This window comes from Trachymyrmex cornetzi, unplaced genomic scaffold (genome assembly GCF_001594075.2).
Source record: "Trachymyrmex cornetzi isolate Tcor2-1 unplaced genomic scaffold, Tcor1.1 scaffold372, whole genome shotgun sequence".
Classification (NCBI taxonomy): domain Eukaryota; kingdom Metazoa; phylum Arthropoda; class Insecta; order Hymenoptera; family Formicidae; genus Trachymyrmex; species Trachymyrmex cornetzi.
In genome coordinates, this window is record NW_017298450.1 from 231596 (window position 1) to 242863 (window position 11268).

The window sequence follows — 11268 nt, forward strand, 5'->3', positions numbered from 1 at the left end:
TTCTTTTTTTTCATAGCGATTCTCGTGCCATGATTGCACGACTTCATGCATAAACAGATTGAACGATGGTGCTATTAGCGCATTGAAATAGGCCACGCAATAGTAGTATCGATTGTCCGTGCCAAAATCGTAACAGATTTCAGAAATTGAATCAATTTTGATAAAAAGCGGCTCGATTTTTAATCTTTAAGATTGAGATTTCACTCTTCAAAGTTTACTCTAAAACTTTTAGAAAGAAAAAGGTTAATACTCAAAATAAGTAATTTTCAATAGTAATTGGCCAATATAAAAAATATAATAGTAGTATCGATTGTCCGTGCCAAAATCGTAACAGATTTCAGAAATTTAATCAATTTTGATAAAAAGCGGCTCAATTTTTAATCTTTAAGATTGAGATTTCACTCTTCTCAAAGTTTACTCTAAAACTTTCAGAAAGAAAAAGGTTAATACTCAAAATAAGTAATTTTCAATAGTAATTGGCCAATATAAAAAATTGAATTTCTATAAGGGATCCACCTACAAATTCTGATAAATAAATGTCGTGACAGTATTATTAATAACAGTAGGTAATCTTTTCGCGATTATAACAATGTGTATCATTTCGTCAGCTCGAATGGGTTTGCGACAAGACTTTCCTCGGTTCCGCGGCTCAGTCAGCCTTCTTCGTTGGCAGCATTATCGGTGGCTTGATATTCGGTTACATTGCTGATCATTACGGCAGAATCCCAGCGTTAGTGTCTTGCAACGCAGTAGGTTTCTTCGCCTCCATCGCGACGGCCTTCTGCAATAGTTTTTGGTCCTTTTGCGTCGCAAGGCTGATTGTCGGTGCATCGTTCGACAATTGCTTCAACGTACTCTTCATTATCGGTACGTATCGTCACGATCGAATGAAAAATTATGAAAAACTTAAATGAATTTTCTGTCCAAATCAAGCAGCTTATTAAGGAGATACGAATAGGTATTTTTATTATTGATAAATAGCTTTGATTAAAAATGATTTAAATTTCCGATTTGAATTCTGAAGTAGAATTTTCTATATATGGATGAAAATTATTATTGTGATACTTCAGTCATCATTATTAATGATAACTTTGATCGCAGTGATCGAGTATGTCGGTCCAAAGTATCGAACTCTGGTAGCAAACATGTCCTTTGGGATTTATTTTGCGGCCGCCGCTAGTCTCTTGCCATGGATTGCATATTGGATCGCAGATTGGAGAATTTTAAGCGTTGTCACCGCATTCCCGATGATCGTCGCTTTCCTCGGCCCGTGGCTTGTTCCAGAAAGTGCACGGTACTTGTCTATTCTTATTATCTTATATTGAATTTGTAATAAATTAAAAATATTAGACTCTCAATAAAAAACAATAGACCAAAACAGTCCAATGAAAGTATAAATGCAGGTCATAAGGCGCAAAAAAATACAATTTTGAAGTAATTATAATTATAAGATTAAGAATTTATATAATTACAAAATCACTGCATACAAATATTCGACTCACTTTGGAGTCGTCTTCAGCGAACATAGATCGAGTAATGGTTCACATCCCTCGCAGAGTAATTAAATAGCCAGTCACTCGTGGATTGCAAGATCCAAAGTGGAATCCATTAAAGTAATTGTCGAAATAACAATATCTATATAGCAATCAGAAAATACATGAGATTTATTTTTTAAAAGAAATTTGTAAGTAAGAGAGTGACTCGCCGCACTGCAACGAGGGACATATCGACAAAAAAAGAAAGAAAATATAAATAAAACACAGAACGTCTGCATGAATTTGTAATATAAGTTATCTTCTATGAAATAAAATTATTATTTATATGCTACAAAATGCATATATGTGTAGACGCTGATAGATACATAACAGTTTTGACTTATTCTGTTTCTTAGGTGGTACATCATGAGCGGTAACATTGACAAGGCGATCGGGATGTTAAAGAAATTCGCGAAGGTCAATGGTAAGGAAGTCAAGCAGGAGGTGTTCGAGGCATTTGAAAAAAGTTGCAAGAATATAATCGAGAAGGATCAATCGCACAATCAGTACACGGTCCTGCACCTCTTCAAGTTGCCCCGACTGGCTCGCATCACTGTCATGCTTGTTATTTACTGGTGAGTGTCGGAGAGATTAGATTCGATCTATTTACCCTCGTTTGAAACGACTATTGATCGAACAATCGTTTTCAGGCTGTTGATCATCCTGGTGTTCGACGGACACGTTTGGAACATGAAGCTGTTGCACCCCGATGTGTTCACGTCGTTCTCCATAGCCGCGATGACCGAGCTTCCGGCGGCGATTCTGCTGGCACTTTTCCTTGATAGATGGGGTAGACGATGGATGGGTTTCGCTTCTATGTTCATATGCGGCATATTCTCTTTGATCGCCATTGGCACTCCCGTCGGTAAGTTACATTATCACTCACGAATCTTACGATGTTAGATCAATTTATAGTTATAGTCTTGTCATCATCAGATTTATCCGTCTTCGTCAGAACAATACAGGAAAATTGTTTTAGATTGCAAACAGATATAAAAAATAAAACGAGAACACGCGAAAATATGAGATCTTTGACTTTGTCGGTCTGTGATTTAAGTTTCTTTGGATCGCAAACTAGCATGGATCAATAGCTTCTTATTTTTCCTTGGGAATTACAGCTGGCATCAGGTTCATATAGCGGCTAATATTAAGTAGAAACGATTTTAAATATACACGAATATAAAAGACATACGATAATAAACAAAATATTTTGATAAAGGGCCGAGAATAAAATTGTACAAATTTATAAAATGAAGGAGGATTGAGGCGGAATGACTGGTGAATGCGACTAGCAAATAGAGCTTGTAACGTGTTACATTTACATGATCCGCGGTGTTTCAGGTACACTAACCGTCACTATGGCGATTTTGGCGCGCCTCGGTGTCAATATCGCCGCGAATATCGGTTTCCAATACGCGGCCGAGATGTTGCCGACCGTAGTGCGGGCGCAAGGTGTGTCTCTAATTCACATTATTGGCTACATCGCTCACATCGTCGGACCTTATGTGATTTATCTGGTAAAGTATCACGAAAATCCGCGAGATCTTATATCTGTACACGATACCGTAATTAATGGAATCCAGTGGCCAGGTCGATTAATTAAGTTAATGATCATTATTTTTTTTAGGCTGATGTTAACCAAAATTTACCATTGATAGTTCTTGGTCTCTTATCATTTTTCGATGCGTTCTTAACGCTAGCGCTACCTGAAACCTTGGACCAGGATTTGCCCGAAACTCTGCAAGAGGGTAACGACTTTGGCATGGATCAAAGCTTTTGGTGGATTCCCTGCATATCCTCGTAAGTTATCCTCTCTCTCTTTCTCCCTTTCCTCCCTTCCTTCTTAAGTTTTATCTCTTTCGCGTTGGATTCAGATAAAAAGAAATATCGAGGTTCTTCGTATTTTTATCTTGTAATAATTTTGTTTTATCTCTTTACCTCCGAAATTGTTGCAGAACTCCGAAATTAAAGAAATCCTTGAGGAAGGAGAAAAAGAAGGAAGGCATGACGAACGCGGCTTTCCATCACGGCAGTATTCAAACTATCGACTGTACAAGATAAAAATATTCTTCGAGGTTCTTCGTATTTTTATCTTGTAATAGTTTTGTTTTATCTCTTTATCTTCGAAATTGTTGCAGAACTCCGAAATTAAAGAAATCCTTGAGGAAGGAGAAAAATAAGGAAGGCATGACGAACGCGGCTTTCCATCACGGCAGTATTCAAACTATCGACTGTACAAGATTATAACGACTGTTCATATGATAATTTAACAAATCTTTTTGTTGTAAATATCGCGATCAAGTCGTTTGCGTGTGTGATTTTATGTGTTAAACATATCACACGATGGACACGTCAAGTGCGGTAACGCTCAATGGTGGAGTGGAACACAAAAACTAAGTAAGAATGCGAAATACAATTGCATCCATGTATCCAATGAAGTGCACGCTTGGATGGACACGAACACGAACGTAAATGCGCAACTTCGAAGTCGATGTGACTGTCTCGAGAGTGCCAGATTGCTTTTCTGAATCGTTTCCTTGCGACGCGACTTTGACTTTCGACTCGTCGCTCTTTTCTGGGATGCATCAGTGTGTACAAAGCTATTTCATTAAGCGTAATTCTAGCGAGACTGAAGAGCGAACTAACTTCTCCGTATCACGAGGATCGAGATCGGTCTAATATCAACGAATCCAATTTTTTACGTTATACAAAGTAAAACCTAATGTGCCAAATGCCATGTTTTGTTTACTCGCGAGTAAACGTGAATATCGTGTACATGTAGATATTCATATACTCGTTTGCTACAAACTCACCGGAATTAAAAATTACAAAGGGTCCATTCCTTTGTTCCTTGTCTTTCTAAAGAACAATGTCTCGACGTCTTTGAGCTACGGTACATACAAGACAACTGATTTTCTGTATGTGAGATATAAATATAAGGGTTGCTTTGTTGTACACTCTTGGAAGAATACAATGGACTAGATAAATGAATAAATAAAAGGACTGTCTTCGCTTTTTTGATGTATCATCAAGAATTGTTGCGAAGTTACTAATGACGATAGCAAACGAATTAATTATGTATGTATGTAAGTAGATTTTAGATAATTTATAATGTATATACGGCACGACGTTCATCGCATAGACACATATTTTTCATCTTTCACTGCCTAATACGGAAATTATTTTGTAAATCGAAAGATGTTAATACCACTTCACTCATTGCCATCTAAAGGTGATCTAGTAACAGTAAAATAAAAGGACGAGTTATTTTGACTTCTTATAAAACTTTGTTATAATGCATTTACTTTCAAAAATAAATCCTCCCAAAAAATACTCCTCGACTGGAAGATCATTCCAATCTTATCTTTGAATTTTATTAATTTTATTAATAAATTTTATTAATCGTACAAATCTTAATTACTTATATTATTACGTACCGCGCAACGCGCAAGATTCTTTCTTTCTTTTAATTTATATTTTCTCGACGGTTATGCCGAGGTCTTATGTAACAAAAATTAAAAAGACTATAATTCGGTTGAATGATAATATCGTTGTCGATTCGAACGCGGTCGGGTAGCATCGCAGCAGGGTAGCGTCCAGAAGCTTTGTTCCTTGCCGAAGTCCTCTCCCTGACGTAGAGTCTGCGGGAGATCGCGACCGAGTGTTTCCGGTAGGAACAATATTAGGGCAGCGGCTGCAAATGACACGATGCTGATGATCATCATCGGCAGCCCGTACCAAATCTTGGCCTGAAACAATTTCAATTAATTGACTAAATACCGAGCGACGCGAATGGAACTTGTATTTTTGTCTTCAATGGAAGGTCAGTATTTCTATCAATATTTATTTTACATTGACGATATATGTACGATTTAAGCACAAATTAAATTGAAAATAAACGCGACATGATATGCGGTAGGATATTTAATATTCGCCCGTCAAAGTATAAATTGAATCAATTTTTTTAATCATTTCATCTCCTGCATTTTAATACAAATAATATAGTTATAAAAATTTATAATAGAATATATTTTTAATATAAAAAATTCCATAATTATATAATATGTAATAACCGTTTTCTAATAATACTATTAATTACATGAATATGCATATAATGGAACAGTTGTTGCGTCAGAATTCTATAACATGCTTTATTCATAACTGAAGAATACGAAAGCTGACTTACACTATCCACCACATATGGCGCAATGGAATGGGCAATAATGCCAAAAATGTGAATCAATGCAACACCTTGCGTCCTAATGGGAGTCGGCAGCAGCTCGGCGGCGTACTGAAGGCCCACATTGGCTGCCATATTCAGGCAAAATCGCGAGAGCACCGACATCGTCAGCTTCGCTGCGACTGAACAATAAAACGCATGAGATGAGAGATTGTGGCGCGATTGCGGACCGCTTGATTTTATTTGAAAGCCCGTGTGTATGTGCTCACTCGACTGTAACAGCAGTTCGGCGAAGCTGAAAAGGCAAGTCATGGCCAGGGTGATAAATCCGCAGAATCGGCGACCCCAGCGGTCCAATAGCAACGTCAGCAACAGCCCGGCCGGCAGTTCGGTCGAACAGGCGAGGGAGAAGGACACAAACACCGAACTCGGGATCAGCTTGAGGGAGTATACGTGGCCGTCGAAAGCTATCACCGTCAAGGACCTAGAAAGTACCAAAAGTACATCCGTAACTTCGTCGTCGTACGCGACGTATCTAATGCATTAAAGTGGAAAGTGGAATATAGCGTCCGCTCTTGAAGTAGCAATGCAGTATAAATTTAGCGGATGAGATCTGATACTCCTCGTCAAACTTTGAAACTACACGAAAGAACGATTTTTCTGAAGCATCTAAGAATTTAGGTGGATACGGATCCGAAAATAATTTTGTTGGACTATCAAAATAATCAAGTAGGACTCAAGCTGGTTGTTAGAATGTCAAAACTTTATACAGCATTGTTAATCATGCTTGAGTTTTCTACATCATTATTTTAATGATCGAACAAATTATTTTTAAATCTATATCTAGCTAAATTTTTACTTCGGTAAAACTTTTCCATGTATTTCCGAAAATAGAAACTGCGTTAAAATATATCTCCTCGCGAGAGATGAAGATATGATACCTTCAAAAATTAATATTCTGCGAAATCAAGAAAAATATATCAAATAAAGAAGAAAGTTAAGATATTTTTTTGCAATAAAGTTATTTACAGATTTCAAGATGTTTATCAGCATCAGATTATTAAGATCTTTCTAAGATGTCTATGAGTACCAATATATTATTAAATTGCCCGTCAATTTAATTTATGATATTACTGTACTTCAGTTCTGTTAGAATTATGTTTCAAGACAGAAAATTAAATTTGGCGTATAGTTTATTACACAAGATTAGATATGAATATATAAATTTACACCGAATTATTTAGGCATTAAAGATCTAGCTTATTTAACGCCTTTATTTCCTACTTGTTGTGTATTCATATTATGATAAAAAAATATTTTATTTAATAAAATTTATAAAGAAGAAGACAATGAAACGAAAAGGAGAAATGAAGTTGCATCTTACCAAAAGAAGATTAGTAGAATGGTATTCTTTGCTAGACGTGGTGATTTCAGAATATCGAAGATGGTCGCGCTTTCCCTCTGGGTATCAGTCGCGGTCAAGTTTCTCTGTAAATACGATAAGGTGGATGATGCGCGATTTGTGTCGCAGACTCACGTACCAGCTTTACGTCTCATTATCAATCTTACTTACGACGAAGACCTCGAAGATGCGCATGTCAGGGTACTTCTTGTTGATCTTCGCTATCCGCCGCAGCTTCTGCAGCATTTTATCTATTCTGCCGTTGGCGACGAACCATCTTAATAGCAAAACAGTGTTCTATATTTCAGCGGAAAGTTCGGAGAACGCAGAACGGATAACAGTGAAGCTAACAATGACGAACTTACAATTGCATGAATTTCTAAGAGCGATATGAATCTTTAGAAATTGCAGCGCTGCGTTTAAGGATAGTAAATCTCATTTTGATAAAATTTGATTTATAATTAAAATATATATAATTTGCAAAATTAATTGCTCTTTGATTACTGCGCCGCACTCGCGTTAGTTCCTTTATTCTCATTTAAACGTTTATTCGATTCCAATCGGAGAGATATGAAATCCTTTTCCGCAATGCTTTGATTACAAAGTTATATAAATAATTATTATATATTTATAATGGAAGTTGAATTTGTGTGAGATTTAAAAGGTTGAATGGAATAAACTGATTATTCGTATCATATTTATTTACCGAGCGCTTTCGGGAAGAATCCATGGCGTGATGAAGACGCTCATCATCGGGATTGCGCTAACATAGGCGAAGAATCTCCAATTCGCGACATAGTACGCAATCCATGGCAGAACTGTGCTTCCAGCGGCGAAGTATATGCCGAATGCAGCATTAACGACAAGGGTTCGCCTCTTCACGGCCATATACTCGAGCACTGGCGAGATTCAGGATTCGATTCATTAACCAAAATAAGATAAGTATCGGAATATTCAATTTAATAGATAGAAAAATAGCATGCGACCTCTTCTAACAGTCTTTCGGAATCGGCACTTAAAAAACTATATGTTTCTTGTATCTGGAGAAGAAACCATCACGTCTCTGCCAAAGAGACTAAAAATAAGAAAAAAAAAAGAAGAAGACGTGCAATTAATAGCTTACGCAAAACAACTAGCGATATAATTACGTAGAAAATGAGTTGCGCGCCGTAATATTTGCGCCCATAAATATTCATAAAACAGATCTAACACAATTACATCTTTCATCTCAGGCAATTTTTTTTGCAGTCTACACTTAATACCATTCATTATAATGTGAACTATATACGGACACGTGCGCACATTATTACCATAAAGACCCATAGTCCAGATTTATGTAAGACGTTTTTAAAAAATGAAAACTGCCGCGTATCTTTGCATGTAATTTTGAAGATATCAGAACAGAATTCTCTCTTATTCAGGTATAGTTTTTCTGATTAATTTGTGGTTTAGATTTAATTTCATTTAAATGATAACTTAAAAAAAATTGTGTTTTTCTACTAGCTACGATTAATCATTAATCTAATAGTATTGCAACGATAATTTTAAAACCATTATATAACAATTACTATTATAAAAAAGTTAATAATGCCCGACGTTTTGTACTCACTACAAAATTATCAGTTTAGTGATTAAACTATAACTAGAAAAATTTTGTTTACAATTTTTACATCATTATCAGATGAAGTCTAAACACAAGTTAATTAAAGAATGAAAAAGCGAGTCTTAAGGTGGGTTTAGACCTAGACAGAAAAGCAGAAAGCAGAAAAGCGGCAGTCAATTGAAGAACTCGCGCTGGTAGTCGCTGGTTTATCATCGTCGCGCAGCTGATTATTTCTTGTTGATCGCTCACCGATAATCAGTGGGATGTTGATGCAATTGTCGAAAGCCAGACCAGTGAGAAATCTACAAACTGCGAAGGACCAGAAAGTATTCGCGCTCGCAGTTGCGATCGAAGCCAGAAGTCCGATGCCGTTGCAGAGCATCAAAGCAGGGATCCGGCCTCTGTGATCGGCGACCCATCCGAAGAGCAAGCCACCAACGATGGAACCGCAGAAGAAGATCGACTGTGCCGTCGATATGAAGTATTCTTGGTCACATACCCAATCTAGCTAATCACAAAGGGTCCAGAATCAGTGCGTGAGAAATACAATGTGTACCATGTTTCTACATTTACGGGAGTTACGCAAAACGTTTATTTTTATCTTATTTAGTAAACAACTAAAAATAACATGACATTAATGGTTGCGTAGCAGAGTAAGCAGTTTTACAACTGTTATAAAATTCTTTAATATGATTAGTTTGAATTAGTTTTATATATTTAGATAGTGAGAAACTGGGCAAAACTAATCACATTAAAAAATCTTGTAACAGTTGTAAAGCTGCTTTATCTGCACCGACGCCCAATATAATTTTACAATGCATCTGTTACAATATGTATTATATTTCATTTATATTGCTGAGAGTGTAGTTATAACGCATTGATGTTATATTACTTTTAATGAGTGTTTACTGAGTTTTTACTATTCCTTCGTCTCTCATCGGGTTTTATTGTTTTGCAGTAGATAACGTAAATTGAAATTACGTAAGAAATGCAACGTTTGCTACATTTCTGCGTTTATGAGAGTTACTTAAGTTATGCAAAATTTATTTTTATCTTTTATTTCTTTGTCTCTCGTTGATTATTCACGTATTATCGTTCTGCAATGGATTACAATTGGAATTACGGGAAAGAACGTTTGTAATCTCAGTTAATCGCACAACAGTTTCACAAGAGTACTCGTGAATCTTGATTTTCTCTTCGTGTCTTCCACATATTTTATACATACAATGACGCACTCAAGGATACTTCACCTCAGCCGCTATGCTAGCATAAGGGATCTGCGTGAAATTGTATTCCCATTGGTTGCAATACACGGTTTTGTTTGCCTTCCATTCGATCGAGCGATTGTCTTTCCTATGATTTACAAGAGCGAAGAAATCCAAATCCCTTCGATGGCATTGGTCGTAGTACGGATAATTCTGTGACCTTGGTACGCCAATCTCCACTCTGAAAATATTGATTTCTAATGTACGAAATATATTTTTATAGATAAGAAGATAATGACATGCTTGCGAAGGGAAAAAGAAATTTTGAGGCTACTTATAAAACAATTTTGTTCCATAATCCAAAATTTTTTTATAAATTATAGATTTATACATTATTTATAATAATAATTATCAACACAGCATAATTACGTGTGTAATAATTTTTGTGATTGAAATCTATAATCAAATTGTCACAAACGATGAAAAGAATTGATGGTCAATAAAATCTTCGTTAACGAGCGAAAGTCTAGTGATCATTCGTAGTCAAAATATAAATTGAGGGTCTTATTGTCGTCAACGCATCAATTCAAATGAAATTCGATTGACCACAATAAGACACTCAGTATTAAGATCCCTTTTGTTCTAACACAACATTATAATTTATATTTTGACTACAGGCTTAAATAAATAGATTGCTGACTGAATGCGATAAAAAGAGATAAACCTGATTCCAAACTGTCCTTATTTAGTTTCCATATGCGTATGTATGCGTCCTGTCTGTGAGTATTGTGTGAATTTATCCATATAATTTATACATGTGTGAGTAAGAGAACTCAAATATGTCGCTGCCCAGTGTTGTCTTCAAAGATAGAGGCGAAGTTGGCAGTCTACTTAGAAGTCTGTGATTTTGATTGTGAATGATCACTAGACTTGTTAACGAAGATTTTGTTGACCATCGATTACCAATCAATGGACAAATCATATAATTGAGAACAGGGACTCGTCAATGGAAAAGTCGTAAAAATCTGTAAAAACCATTACACTTCTGCAACAATAGAAAAACGTTTCAAACACAAGAATCACCTTGTTTCATCGTTTTTTTGTGACGATTTTATTAAAGAATTCAATCACAAAAATCGTTACCACGCGTAACTATGTTGCGTTGGTAATTATAATTGTTGGTATTATTTAAATTTATTAAAGATTTTTTGACCTGCGAGTTCCGAAACGTACTTTGTTTAATTTAATAATAAATTTTAATTGACATAATCTGAAATATTGTAGCTCGATTACTGACCGTTAATTTAATTTATTTATTGCTTCCCCGGGAAAAAAATATTTTA

At 35.9% G+C, this 11268-nt stretch overlaps 2 protein-coding genes across 16 annotated transcripts in view; one reads left to right on the top strand and one right to left on the bottom strand.

Annotated features, from left to right (window-relative positions):
- Positions 1 to 4845, top strand: part of LOC108763646 (carcinine transporter) — a 48985-nt gene extending 44140 nt beyond the window's left edge. Inside the window, exons 4-11 of one of the 2 annotated variants that reach the window (XM_018511456.1) lie at positions 609 to 867; positions 1102 to 1294; positions 1892 to 2110; positions 2186 to 2400; positions 2877 to 3052; positions 3163 to 3335; positions 3491 to 3576; positions 3760 to 4845. In XM_018511456.1, coding sequence (XP_018366958.1) covers positions 609 to 867; positions 1102 to 1294; positions 1892 to 2110; positions 2186 to 2400; positions 2877 to 3052; positions 3163 to 3335; positions 3491 to 3576; positions 3760 to 3782 — 1344 coding nt within the window. In that variant the 3' untranslated portion in view covers positions 3783 to 4845. Of the gene's footprint in view, positions 1 to 608; positions 868 to 1101; positions 1295 to 1891; positions 2111 to 2185; positions 2401 to 2876; positions 3053 to 3162; positions 3336 to 3490; positions 3577 to 3673 lie in introns of both variants that reach the window. The other variant, XM_018511457.1, reaches the window with a different exon arrangement.
- A 168-nt stretch (positions 4846 to 5013) lies between these two features.
- LOC108763648 (carcinine transporter) overlaps positions 5014 to 11268 on the bottom strand; it is a 14711-nt gene continuing 8456 nt past the window's right edge. For 13 of the 14 annotated variants that reach the window (XM_018511470.1, XM_018511464.1, XM_018511472.1 and 10 more), the window contains 8 exons: positions 9971 to 10166; positions 8970 to 9228; positions 7824 to 8016; positions 7289 to 7394; positions 7100 to 7203; positions 5985 to 6199; positions 5722 to 5897; positions 5060 to 5284 (listed from right to left, as the gene is read on the bottom strand). In XM_018511470.1, the coding sequence (XP_018366972.1) occupies positions 5060 to 5284; positions 5722 to 5897; positions 5985 to 6199; positions 7100 to 7203; positions 7289 to 7394; positions 7824 to 8016; positions 8970 to 9228; positions 9971 to 10166 (1474 nt within the window). Of the gene's footprint in view, positions 5285 to 5721; positions 5898 to 5984; positions 6200 to 7099; positions 7204 to 7288; positions 7395 to 7823; positions 8017 to 8969; positions 9229 to 9970; positions 10167 to 11268 lie in introns of all 14 variants that reach the window. The other variant, XM_018511458.1, reaches the window with a different exon arrangement.